At 42.9% G+C, this 13,925-nt stretch overlaps 1 protein-coding gene across 1 annotated transcript in view; it reads right to left on the reverse strand.

The window, feature by feature from the left end:
- csgalnact1a (chondroitin sulfate N-acetylgalactosaminyltransferase 1a) overlaps window positions 1-13,925 on the reverse strand; it is a 36,757-nt gene extending 22,832 nt beyond the window's left edge. The window contains exons 1-2 of the mRNA XM_061074298.1: window positions 13,878-13,925; window positions 903-2,197 (exon numbers count right to left, since the gene is read on the reverse strand). Coding sequence (XP_060930281.1) covers window positions 903-1,710 — 808 coding nt within the window. The 5' untranslated portion in view covers window positions 1,711-2,197; window positions 13,878-13,925. The remainder of the gene's footprint in view (window positions 1-902; window positions 2,198-13,877) is intronic.

The raw sequence follows: 13,925 nt of genomic DNA on the forward strand, positions 1-13,925 counted from the left end.
TACCAAAAAAACCCTCCAACAACATCATGCTAACTCAAGGTAGAAAAAGAAACTGACGTATAGCTATTCTGGGATAGAAAACAAACGTGTCAATAATAGAAATGAAGTGCATGTGGAAAGGTTCAAGGAATTATGTTAACTTATTTGTTTTTTCCAATTACCTTGTGTTGTTAAGTGTTACATTATTAGCTACAAGAGAGACAGAGATTAAATGATTAAATGATTAAACCTTTAATCATTCCCTAGAGTATGTGCACAGCGGGTGGTAGAGGTGGATAGTGCATGTACAAAGCATGGGACTTTAGAATTGAGTCCATGTCTGTGTAAGTTTGATTAAGGTAACAGAAGCGGGTTAACGTGTAATAAACATGTTGTGTGTTTCATACTTCAAGTTCAAGACCAGCCAGTGCCTCAGCAGGTGCAGCTGTAACCACAAGATCTGATATTGTTGCAGAAAAAATATTGCCAGAAAATTTTACATTAAGGATCAACCTTTTCCCACTTACAAGGTACTATAATTAACAATTCCTTGTTATATTAATATACATATTAACGCAAGATACATTATGATTACTTTAAAATGTATTATTGTGATTATAAATACTTAATTAATATTTCTAGTGCCCTTTTCCATTGATCAAAAAACCCATTAACGTCTGGCTTTCGTCTGCAAATGGGTATGAATACGATCGACATTCACTCCCAGGTCAAATGACTCGGCAGTAGATGGCTCCGACTCATCTTCTTTAATTTGCAGATCTAGACGCTGATGCTGCAATTTTTCGATGTTATGACACATATCATATTTGACCAGAGTTTTCACACACCTAAAAAACCTGCATACATCCATTCATTTTGGTGTCAAGAGTAGGAGACGAGGTTGAGATTTAAATTGTTCCTACCTTCTATGAAGTCGGACGGTGCGTAAACTTTGCTACTTTGCGTCTTCTCTGCTGCGCCCCTTCCATCCTGGGATGGGGGTGCGTTGAGGCTGTGCAGGGCCGTCTCCAGCACGTCCCCCAGCTCCTCCCTCTTGTCCTTCCTCACCGGCTTCTCCTCGGGGTGACGCGTCAGGCCCATCTCCAGCTGGTACACCCTCTGCAGCGTGAAACTCTCAAATGGCACCACCGCATACTCGCTGGGCAGCCTGATGCCGGCGGTCACCTCGGCCTTTGAGAGCTGGCTCCTCAGGAAGTCCTGGAGATCGGCCTGCTGGCTCTTGGCACCTTGAGTCTCTCCGAGGCCGCCTCCCTGGGAGCCCACCCCAGTTTCCGGTCCCTCTGCTGGGCCTCCTCTCTTCAGGCTCTCCTGCACTCCTTTCAGCTGCTGGCTGCGCTCCTGCAAAGCCTCCTTCAGCTGTGCAATCTCTTTCTTCAAGGAGGAGATGTGGTGTCGGTGCTGCTCCTCACGCTCTTGGAGGAGCACCTGGTACGACTGGACACTCGCTGATCCTATGCTTTGAGCAGGCCCCACTCCGGCTCCTCCTGTCCCACCGGCCCCGGCTCCCACTCCCGGTCCTGTGCCCCCCAGGCTGGGGTGATTTGAACCAGCGCGGGGTAACGCATGACTCAGTGGCGGGTCATCGGAGTGTGGGGGGCTGCAGGTCATCACGTAGAGCAGTGACAGGGAGCAGCAGAGGAGCACCAGTGCGCCCCCAACACGGGAGACCCAGGTTAGAAGTCCACGCCGCAACATAGCTGTATGTAGCATCAAGCCTCACTACACACACACCTACACACACATCCACACTGAGAATATCAAGTAACCTCAGACTCTCCAGCATCTATGATAAGAGTCCATTTGTGATTATGTTCCATCACCCGGCGAGGAGGCGGACTACTTATCGGTATGAGGTCATTTAATCTGAATTAGGTCATTGCCTCTCCGCCGCCTGCGATTGCAACTTGTTTTGTCATTGGCAAAATAAATATATAAAGGTCACAAGCTTCTAAAAAAGCCCTTTTTCCCTCTCTGCTGCAGCAATCATCTCCATGGTGTGAAAGAGGAGCGTCCCAGACGCTGTTACATCATCTATCACTCATACGTGACTCATCCCTTCACATGTGCTCAGTCAGTCCATAACGTCCTCTTCCTGTCTGCCCGCCTGTGTCTCTGATGCACTGAGAAAAAATGTTTTACGTTCCATGAGAAAGCAACTCCTCAGAGGTCAGCGGGGGTTTCTCCATGTTGCTGTTTCCTGAAGGAGAGAGACAGAGAGGTTTGTCGTTAGAGAGATAATCACTCTTAGCATCTTCTCCTCCACAAACTCCATCTCTAGCTAAACAAATCAGGAACACGCCACGGCTGCTTTAACATGTTAGTTTAGGATGGCAGAGAGTTCAACAGCCGACGCCAAACCAAGCATTCCTCAGGGACTGCAGCTCCTGGAAAACAATGTTGTCACTGATGTCTCTGAATATGAGGCTGTGTGCAGGGCTGTGTGTTTTAAAAAGTGAAGCGAGTTTGTGTTCAGTGGATACAGAGCAAAGAAACTAGGACGTATGGTACCTGCAGTATATAAATATACAGGTGGAGAATTACGTGTTATACTGCCAAACTTCTCTCTGTTCATTTCTTTATTTCACTTCTTTAACCACAGAGTGTCCTGAGATACAATGTCTGTTTTTCAAGTGACCTGAAATGACATCCTCGCCTATTTAAGACCGTTCCATCCATCATGAAGCATGTTTATGCCTCTGTTCCAGTGATGTCCAGCAGCTGGAGGCGTTATGTTTTAGGGTTTTCTGTGTGTTTCTCTGTCCCATTTCTGTGAACATGATATCTCCAGAACGCCACGACGATATTTATTCAAATTTGGTAGAAATGTCCAGTTGGCCACAAAGATGAACGGATTTCGAGGTCAAGGGTCAAGGTTATTGGGACCCAACCAGTTAACTTTGGTCTCATTATCTTAGGAACACCGCAAGACAATCTGTATTTTTTTTATAGTCTACCGCCTGACTCAAAGCATCTTTCTTCTGATATTAGTTTTTTTCTTACTAAGTAAAAGTTTTCGCTCTATTTCTCTGAAAACTGTTCAAGTGAAACTATCTTCAAATAGAAAGATCACACTGTGGTTGAGAAACTCTGTAACCATGACCGCTCTAAGGCTGCAATTTGTAATGAGTGGCCACAACTTATCTGTTTATTTTCAGCGATCACAAGCAAAAATACGGATGATATGTCATAATGTCACATACAAATATAGCCCAAAATAGAAGATGGCAGATGTTGTCTTATATCTAAAAGTAGAAAAGTGTTTTCCTGGGAAGTTGTTTCGTGTTTGAGTTACACTGCGTATCTGTAATTGTATCTCGGTGTATCAGTCCTGGTCTCTTGACTCCCCACACAGTCAGCTCTTTTACAGCGCTGCCAGAAGCCAAGACTAATGAAAGGATCAGTATATGGCAGGAGTGAATACTGGACTGTGCTCCCACAGACGGCTGAATCAGGGGAGACAGGGCGTCTCTCCAACAGGACCTCCACTGACGACGGAGGACGCTGGGTGGGGGGGAGCGGGTGAGTAAGTGCTGGAGGGCGAAATATGCCTGCTGCGATGGAGCATCCTCCCTCCTTTAAAGGAAAATCCTTGTGATGTCAGTCTAAGTAGCCAAAAGCCCTCATACAAAATATGGTACGCCATTAATGCAGAGGTGGCACTTCAATCACTTTCTTTGTTTGGTTCACGAGCTGCTCTCGTTAGTTTTGAACACATGCTGGGAACCACCTTTAAATAATGACATCGCTTCTCCTCGATGACTTTGACTTTTCCACTTTCACAACTTCCTGTAACACATGCAGCTACACTTGAACTAATGCCAGAGAGTGACCAGGAACCAGTCGCTCAAATGAAAGCAAGCACTTAGCTCTGACATTGTGAAGGTCAATTTGCCTTTTCATTTTCCTGGCGAGCAAATGCACCACTTTGCGTTTCAACTACAGTAAACCTCTGATGTTTTTCAGTCACAGCAGGAGCTGAGCGACGTCCTTATCACGACACAAAAACTATAATGTTCCACAACCAAATTCTTAATGACTTTGAGGCAACTTTCATTCTTTCAAGATAAATACACACTTTGTAACGCCACATGAAAAAGGCATATGAGCTTGCTTTCATTATCATTTAATTGAATAGTAATTTATCAGATGCCTGGAAATTTAGAAAAATATAAATTTTAATTATTTGAGCCGCCCATATTCACAAATCACTCTTTAGCTAATGCCCTAACAAGGTGCTACGTCCTCTGTCCTTAACCATCGAACCATCTTTTTATGAAAATAATAAGAAAAGAAACAAACTTGGAATCTGTGTGTGATGGATCCCTCTCCCAGGACGGACACAATTGCAACAGATGTTGCTTGACCGCAAGCAGACAATCAGCCAGTGTGACTTAAGTGAAATCAAAAAAGTAAATAAATAAAAGGAGAATACCAATCAATAGAGCACAAACCTCCGCCGAGGTACATTGTGAAACCAAATTGCACAAACTCATAATTACCCCAAAAAATGTTTTTAAGAAAAAGTCGAAAAATCCCATTTCTGACACTGTTTCCTGGATCCACCCCTCAGTCTGGACCTGCAGCCAAATTGAACGGCTTCTTTAATGACCCATGTCTGCCACAGTTTCATGGAAATCCGTTGAGTGTTTTATGTGTAATCCTGCTGAAAAATGATTTGTGGATTTTGCTAAATCTTTAGTTTCCCCTGTGCTTCTTAATGCTAAGCTAAACTAACAGTCTGCTGGTTTCACTTTTCCATTTTCAGTACATGCTTATATATGAAAGTGACATTAATTTTCTCATCTTACTCTCGTCAAGAAAAAAAACAATAAATGTATTTCAAAACATGTTCATGTATTACTTTAAACAATTGACTGATTATTGCTGCTGATCTGTTTTCTGTTCAACTACTGATGTTAAACCTGACACTTATGATGCACAACTGTATCTGACGGCGGCTCTTTCATTCCCCTGTGACAAGGAGGAGACGCGCTGCTTTTAGAAACAACTGTCAGTCGCATCACACAAACACAAAGGAAGTAAAGATCCTCGGTGTGGAAGCGGCGAGTCCCTGCTGTCGAGTTATGAGAAACGGATTCATCACCGCTGAGAGGAAACTGGTCTGATGGAGATTTATGAGCAGAGACTTCTCGATCAATCCCTCTGAATGAATGTATTGATTTGGGCCTGGTTATTTGACTCCCAGTGGGGAGAGGTGTTACTGCAGCACGGCAACACAGGCTCCTCAATAATCACGCTGGATTTTATTGGAGGTGAGATGTCTGAACAGGCGTCTCCAGTTTCCTGCTTTGTGTCACTATAGTTGTGCTCACCTTTAGTATTTTTTTTTGAAAGAGCATGTTTGAGGTTGGTCTTTTATACATTGTTCCATCTATTTATCAGTTTTCATTGTGTTTCGATGAAGGAGGCAGTGGCCACTAATTTCTCCTCTCTGCACAGACACAATAGCACATTGTAGAATTGGGTGGTGGTTGTTATTATAGTCTTGGTTCATGGAAGAGTTTGACCACCAAACATTAAAATTATGATTTGTGGTCCCCACTCGTCATTCTGGATGTAAATCAGAGGGACTTGTTTTTTCGATGGCTGACAGATGATGAGTCTTTAATTGATGGCAAACCACATCTGCTTTTTCTCAAGTGGGCTGACGCTGCATTTCTGAAGTCAACAGCCCTATGTCATCTGATAAACACAAAACACAAACTGTTTTAATATGGATTCCTCAGAGTTGGTTGTCGAGGAATTGTAACCAAGACATGGGCTGATCTGAACATTTGAGAAATGAATGTGATCTCTGAGTATGTAATTGTAATGATTCTTAATTGGCTCAAACATTTTGTTTGGAATCTCTGGACGACACTTTCTTGTAAAGACCAGTCCAGGGAGCTCTGTACTGGTCTCCAGCGACTCCCTATATTTGGCTCTTTATCATCCAAAAGCTTCACCAGCTATTTGCTAACTAAGATATTCTGTTGTTTGTTGCTTGGCAGGTAGTTCACAGCGGATTTTAAGAGCTAATTTGCTGAAAATAATTACCTGCTGTTAAAAAACTGGGGTATGAGAGCTGTTAATGAGGTCTGACGTTTTATGGGTTGTAGTCCCCAACTTTCATTACACAAAGTCATTAAATCCATTGTTAATGTTAAAAAAAATCTATCTATTAGTTGGTCAGTCCACAACTTTGGTCCAAACTGAAATGATCATGTCACCCTCAGGATGGACAATAAGCCTATTGAATTTAACATTTAGGTCACAGCACCACAGTGTTCTACATTCAGCTGCAGAGATATGCTAACATGTGCTGTTGACTCTTTGTGATGTTGCAGCTGTAACCTTAACTCTTATAATTGACACAGTTGATACATTTTATTATTATTTTACCCAACTCTTCAGCTCCCCATTTATACAATGTGATAGCCCATTGTTTTGTTTTCAAATGTTCAACTTTACTGTTTTGGTTCACTCTCATGCATTGTTTTTAGTGAAAAGATTTATGTTCCCTCTATATATTCAGCTCAGGGGTTGGTGGAGACCCAAACCAGAGCTGACAGAGAATAAATACTAGACCTCCATTCATCAGGTGGGTAGATGCATGGCTAGTGCTGCTCTATAACTTAAGGTTGTTTAAATAAACAACCAAGATTACCATATCAACTGAATAGCAGAACGTGTATCTGTTGTTTTAGTAACTTGTGTCTGATGTAAGATTTAAACTTCAGCCAATAACCAGGAAGATTTCCAGTAAACCCAAACTGTCACTGTTTTCTCTGAGAGGAAATTACACCATTATACTGTGTAAGCTCTCGTGTGGCAACTTGCCACAACAACCCTGCCGTGACTTCGAAAAACACTAGGGACATTTAATAATTATTTTAGAGCACATTGGTATTTTCAGTAGAAACAATAGAGATAAAATTCAACCCAACATTAAATTGAGGAGTTCCAGTTTTCTCTCTGTATGGGACTGTGACTTCCCTCTCTGACCCGGGGCCTGGGAGAACTGATAACAGCTTCCTGCTGTTTGTTACAACCTCTAACTGTCCATGTTCCCCTGACACAGACTCCAACAAAGATCTCATGCAACTTCATCCACCAAACTCTGTTTTGCATAACAGAACTAGCACGTCTTTATGCAATAGAATTACTGTCAAGCCTTGTTTACCAGCAGAGGAACAAGGCAGAGGATACTAGTCTATGGATGCGACTTCCTCAGATGACAAAAGTGATAAATGTGTTTTCAGGCGTATCACATATTTCATTCTCTCTGCTAGAAGTGGAGACGGAGGTGTAGGGAGGAGAGTGGGGAGAGGTCAGAGAAAGAGAGATGAAATAAATATCAGCCTGTCATTAAGAAGAATAAAATGATGGAGGGGGAAGAGAGTGATTTATTTGGTGGCTCGAGATATTTCCAAAGCAGAGCTCTCCAGCCTCCAAAATCACTTCCTCCCCTCCCGCTGCAGCTTCCTGCACACAAGGCCTGTGTGTGTGTGTGAGTGTGTGTGTGTGTGTGTGTGTGTGTGTGTGTGTGTGTGTGTGTGTATTTGTGTACCTCAGTCTATGTGGGAATAAGTGTGTGTGTGTTTGTATCTGGTCCATTAGTAGTATTGAGTGAGGAGTGTAAGAGCTGCACGAATCTGCTGTCGCAAAACAGAAAGAATCAATTTCTCCTCAGGACTAAATGCCCCATTTCTGTTTGACCCTCGCACTGGTGCAGCAGAAATCACACACAAGTGACAGGTTATGTACGTTTGTGCCACAGCCGACACAGGTCGACCTTTAAATGTCCATTAAATGTCTGAGGCGTTCGAGAAACGACCCTGTGACCCTCTCGTGGTAACAAACGTGGCATCTCAGTCCTGCTGTCGGACTGAGAGAGGAGGTGGTCTGTGCTCTCTGCTGGGGTTCAAGCGCCCTCTTGGAGATTAATGTATGCACTGACAACACACAGTAAATACGATCAAAGACGGAAGCTATTTGCTGATGCATTAATCGAGATGGTGGGAGCGTGTGTTTGCGGGCGCATGAGGGTATGTGAGTGAGAGATTGCATTAGAGAGACCACAGAGAAGATGACGTATATATCGGCTTTAAAGGGTCATACTATAGCTTTTGCAGATTTCAGCTCTCAAACTGCAAAACCTGCACTTCACATTGTGGCTGACAAAATTCAAATGCAGGCTCGGGAGGTTTAGATGATTACAATATTTTTTTCACCCTTTGAAACCATTGCTTTCCATTGCAGGGTATAAAAATCTATTAACGGAATCATGAAACTTGCTTGAGTTGTGTAATCCATTGCAGTGAACATTAATTCTGCAATGAGTGTTTCATAGCGATAAATGCAGAGTTTATCCATTTAAAGGAGTGATCCAGTCATCAATAAAGGCCATTGTGCCCAAAATATATTAAAAAGATAAAAGAATTTTTGGGGCGATTTGTTTTTACAGCTTCTCACAGCTCTGATGTGTCCAAAGTACATGTTGGGTCTATGGGAGCTAATGGAGCAATGAGTGAAAACTGCAACTGGTCAGCATGGATTGCTTCTGTCGTCTGCAGGTTGTTTGAAATTAAGATTATGTGCCTTTATCGTATCATTTTAACAAACACTGAAAAATAAACCAAACCATTTACTGCAAAAGCCACTGTTCACCATGATCACTGCTCAAGTGTATGTAACAATGGTAATTCTTTGACCGCATGGAATCATCCGTGTCTGTTTTTTGTTGGTTTACCTGGATTACGCCAGAACTACCAAACTGATTTCCCTGGTGGAGGGATGGGGAGCTGAGCCCGAGGAGAACCAATCAAATTTAGGTTCAGATGTGGATTAAGTTGAGGATCCAATAAATTATGATAAATACATTGTTTATGTTATCAGACCACTTCCACTTGATGTGCTCTTCCACACGATGCATCTATTGCCCTTCTGTCAGTCCCATGAGGAGGATCCCTCACATCTGGCTTCCTCTGAGGTCTTTACATTTGTTTACTCTGCTCATTTGTAATATGAAAAGAGACATTAATCTAGTGACATTAAGGGCAGAATCTGGGTTACACAAACACAATTTGATTGATTGAATTATTGATTGACCGACTTCCTCTTTGCTTTAACAATTCGACAATATGAACTACACAGGCATGTGTAGGATTGATGGAGGGAGGTGCTTTATATCACAAAGTGAAATAAAGAATATAAACATAGTTACTGTGAATGTAATTAATGACATGACCAGATACATCTTTGGTGCAATCAATGCAAGAATCTGATGCTGAGCTACAAATCTTAACCTAACTATTTAACTCCTTGTATCAAGTATAAATTACTTGTAGTTACTGGCATCTCCCAAAACACTCAATCCTCCTTTCCACTCTACAGGAAACAGTAGACCTATTTTATTTTACAGCAGACACTTGGACTTGTCACAGCAGGAAATGCACATGTAACTATAAATCCAACAACAGTTTAATTGCATTACGTATCCTGTATTTTGCAGTCACAGGAATCTGAAACCACAACCAACACCTCCTCCCTTCTCTCCCTCCTCCCTTCACTCCCTCCTTCCTTCACTCCCTCCCTCCTTCACTCCCTCCTTCCCTGAACGAAACGCAGCCTTCATTACACTTTTTAAACACACCTGTGTTCTCTCTGCAGTGACCCGCCGACATGTCGACCCTGGAAAGAAATGTTTAAAGTGACTTTGTTCGACCGTCCGTACTTGATAAACGCTCAGATAACTCTTACTCCAACTCCCCCGACCTACAACACAGGGTCATTGTTTAAAATGTGAGGTCTATTTAAAACGCACAGAGATAACCTCTCGTGACACCGTCAGGGGGCATTTTTCCTCACACTTGACAAAGGCATCACACATCTGCAGCAGACGCAGAAGCAGTCAGAACGAGGAGCAGGAAGGAGGTCGACCAATTTAAACTACTTACAGCACATTACATCACTGGGATAATACAGAAAAATCTATCATTCAGACTTGAGTTTAACCACAGAGGGATTCCACAAGTCAAATAAAGTGTAAAAATTGCAAAATAAATGAAGGTTAAAATTGTGGATTGGTCCTTTAGTAAAAAGCCAAATTCTGCCTTCTCTTTAAATGTGAACTCCCCCCCCCCCCCTACACATCCATTAAGTCCAGCATGTTTACATGAGAGTGCATGGATGCATTCATCTTTTAAACAGTACCCCTCCCCCCTAACCCTCCCCTCCCATCCACATCCACTCTCTCACTGCAAACAACCTGACGAGCCACACAAACTCCTCACGTCCAAACTCCGTTCCACGTCTACGTCTCTCTCTCCATGCCCCCCCCCCGCAGTTAAGGTCAAGGGCGTCTAATGCATTTACGTTGGCCTCCGTGAATGTTGAGGGCTTCCTCCCAGGCAGATCTGTCTGAACCTGCCCCCCCAGGCTACCACGCTGTTAAAAATGAGGAATGTCCTCTGGAGATGAAAACGAGGAGGAGATAGGAGAGATTCATTAAGATAGATTTTAAGAATTAGTGTGAAAAAAGGGAGGCTTTGAGAGTGCCCACAGATTACTTGAGGGGAGAGACTAAGCAGTTAGATTAGACACATCGGGTGAGAAGAAAAATAAGAGCAGGGAGTGAGCGTGAGGGAGGAGAGGAAAGAGAGAGAGAGGAAGAGAAGGCTTTCTTTGATGTCTCTTGTCCCCTCAGGTGATTCTCCCTCCCATTCATTAGGGGCCGGTTTCTCCGGATCCTTCCTGTCAACGTGCCATCTGGAAGGCCCCTAAAAAAAAAAAAAACACTTCCAAACACTACACCCCTCTACTTACTATACAAGCGTCCTATTCGCCGCTCCCCCCTCCTCCCCCTTCTCCTTCTCTGCGGTTGGTCCTCAGTTCCATGTCTTCGCCGTTAGGTTAGATAGTGTGGATGAAATTTTAATGGTCCCCATGAGGAAAGTGGGTCAGTGGCCCAGACAGATGGATGAACGGATGGATAGATTTTTTTTTTACATTAACAGTGGATAAAAAGAAGAACTCCCACTGCGGTTCCTCATACTCTCATGAACTGTTGTTGTGCCCCAGGTTATTTTCAGCAAACTTGCCTGTAAAAACCTCTGCACACTACCTGCCCAGCCACAGACAGACAACTAGTTGGTGAACGAACTGGTTGACAAAGAGCCAAATATTCTTGAGAACTGGTGGAGACCAAAACATAGATACAAGGACAATGAATATTGGACTTACATTCGTCACTTCGAATAAATGCTACTGTTTTACCATATCAAAAAACCATTGGCCAATATATATAATATTGCATATTAATAATAATAATATTACTTTCTACGCTTGTATTTCCGATCTTGCATGGAACTATTGTAACAAACACAATTTCCCCCTGGGATTAATAAAGTATTTCTGATTCTGATTCTGATAAGGGATGAGATAGAATTACGTTGTTTGTGCATAGCCCATCTCACAATGCTTTGATAATCAAATGTAAAGAATCCCTAGTCACTCTGATTTCATTTCAGCATGAAGAGCGGGAACGACAAACCTTGATTTGAATGTTCGGTGGTCGAAAGAAAAAACTGTAATCCACACCAAAACTCTGGTCTCTTCCAAAAACCCAAAACTATGATAATACAATGTGCTGTCTGCGCTGACAGGACATTCTGTCGCTCACGTCTGCATAATCATGGTGCAGTATAATAAATCTTATTCTGTACAGAAAGACACTCCCTTCACATGCCTCAAAGTTCCTGAGTCTGATTTTACAAGCGAGCAATTATGAGTCTCTGATAACATACAATACAACAACATCTGTTCTTCTCCCTGCACATCCTCACCTTTTGCGACTCCATGCCGTGTGAGTGTAACAGAGGTTGATTCAATTCATCTTGTGCAAAATGCCCCGAGCTCGTTACTTCCCTCTTCTCACCGGACAGTAAACCACCACACAGCGGTTATTTCATTACAAGGTAAAGAGAGGCTTGTGGTCTGGGCTTTTGTGATGTTTACAGCAACAACTGCAGCCTGAACCCGCTCCACCTTCCGCCGGTTTGCGTGAGTGAAATCGACAGCCAGCCCTCGAGGCCATGTACCCTTCAGTGGCAAACCATTTGATTTAATAGAGTTTTATAAAGTGGCTTCCTCCAAATGAGCAAAGCCAACTGTAACATCATCAGGGGTAATTTGTCAATACGCTGCAGGGACGTTACATCACAGCCATTGAAATGTCAGCGGGTAAATGTCCTGAAAGATTCTGTCATCTGATCCGTGAAACATGAGAATGCATGTGGAGTGGAGAACACACACGATCCCAGACTCAGACATGCACTGAACTCCGCAGAACCTCTGTGTGTTCTCCAGAGGAGGGGGGGCGTGTGGGAACGCAAAAGTCAGAGTGAGAGGCTCCGGATTATCTGCAGACGTTCTCCACCTGGCCTCCTCATATAAAGTCAGCAGAAAGTTGGAAGAATCTGATGTGAGAACCGCTCGATTCACCGCAAGCGCATTGGAGGATTTGTTGCTGCTGTGAATGCATCTGTGCAGAGAACCTCCAACTGTGTTATTTTGGCCGCATTAATATGAGTAGCCTAATAGTTGCTAAAGTTGAACCAAATGAAATCGCGATATCTTCCAGTCATCCCAAAACAAAACAATAACTTATGCCCCATATCACGGGACACTGTCCCAAGCCGACACTATTTTGTTGAATTTCAAAGTTTAAACATTGAAAACCATATCGCCCTCTGCACTAATGCATTACCTACACTAGCATGGAGTTGGGAGGCCAGAGCAATGGCCCCTCAAAATGTATGTGAAAGCCCCTGACACACACACACACACACACACACACACACACACACACACACAGTATGGATCACATATACAGAGCATCTTAAAGAGGGCAACTTTATCTTCCAGGCACCCGAAGCACATATATGTCATCACATATCACATCATTCTATCTCCAGTTTATCAGCCGCAGACGGACGAAGGCTCAGTCATTTACCCTGAGATTATTACAGTGCGCTTTAGTGTACACACACTCTCCAAAGGCTGCCTTGCTAAACAACCAGAAAATCCCACATAATCTCCACTTTCATTGTTCCAATATGAGAAAAACAACTCGCAGGCCAAATAGTTCAGGGTGCTGGGTGCCTGTTAGTGAGGGCACTAAACAGGATTAGAGCTGTTTCCCTGATAGAGATCTGCTCTCTCTCTCTCTCTCTCTCTCTCTCTCTCTCTCTCTCTCTCTCTCTCTCTCTCTCTCTCTCTCTCTCTCTCTCTCTCTCTCTCAGTATGCTGTGTGTACTGGATGTGCATGTGAGTGAGGTGTGCAAAGTGAAGCCCGCACTTTCACTGAGTACATGTCATTTTATTATGTGGAACCACTTCTAAAGGCTGTGGGTGGATTTTGTTCCTCTAATTCCTCCATATCATCCTCTTTCAGGTGACTCACATGTTGACAAGGCGGCTGCTCTTAATAATATTAAATTGTCTATATTATGGACGACTTGCCACAAATCCATTGATTAGTTTGTAAACAATTCATTTAGGTAAATAAGAGAACACTTAAACACAGACAACAGAGGTGATGTATTTTTACCAGTGTTTGCTTTGATGGTCAGTGTGTATGGGAAGAATTCAACTTAATTTAATTCCAATTGATAGTTAATTAATTCATGACGCCTCATTAAAAGTAGGTAAATATCACTTATAATTAACTTAAAGTTTCAATTGAGTGACAGCTCACAACAAGCACCCTGTTAAGATATTAGTATTTTTATTAGAATTCATATTTGATGGTTGAATTGACAACGCTGTATCTGTCATATCCCTCCAGTGTGATCCCTCTCACCCGGTCAGCTCACCTCTCTGCAGCGGGCCTTGCTTCAGTCCATCCCGGGTGGAGGTTTGGT

The sequence above is a fragment of the Limanda limanda genome, chromosome 1 (assembly GCF_963576545.1).
Source record: "Limanda limanda chromosome 1, fLimLim1.1, whole genome shotgun sequence".
NCBI lineage: Eukaryota > Metazoa > Chordata > Actinopteri > Pleuronectiformes > Pleuronectidae > Limanda > Limanda limanda.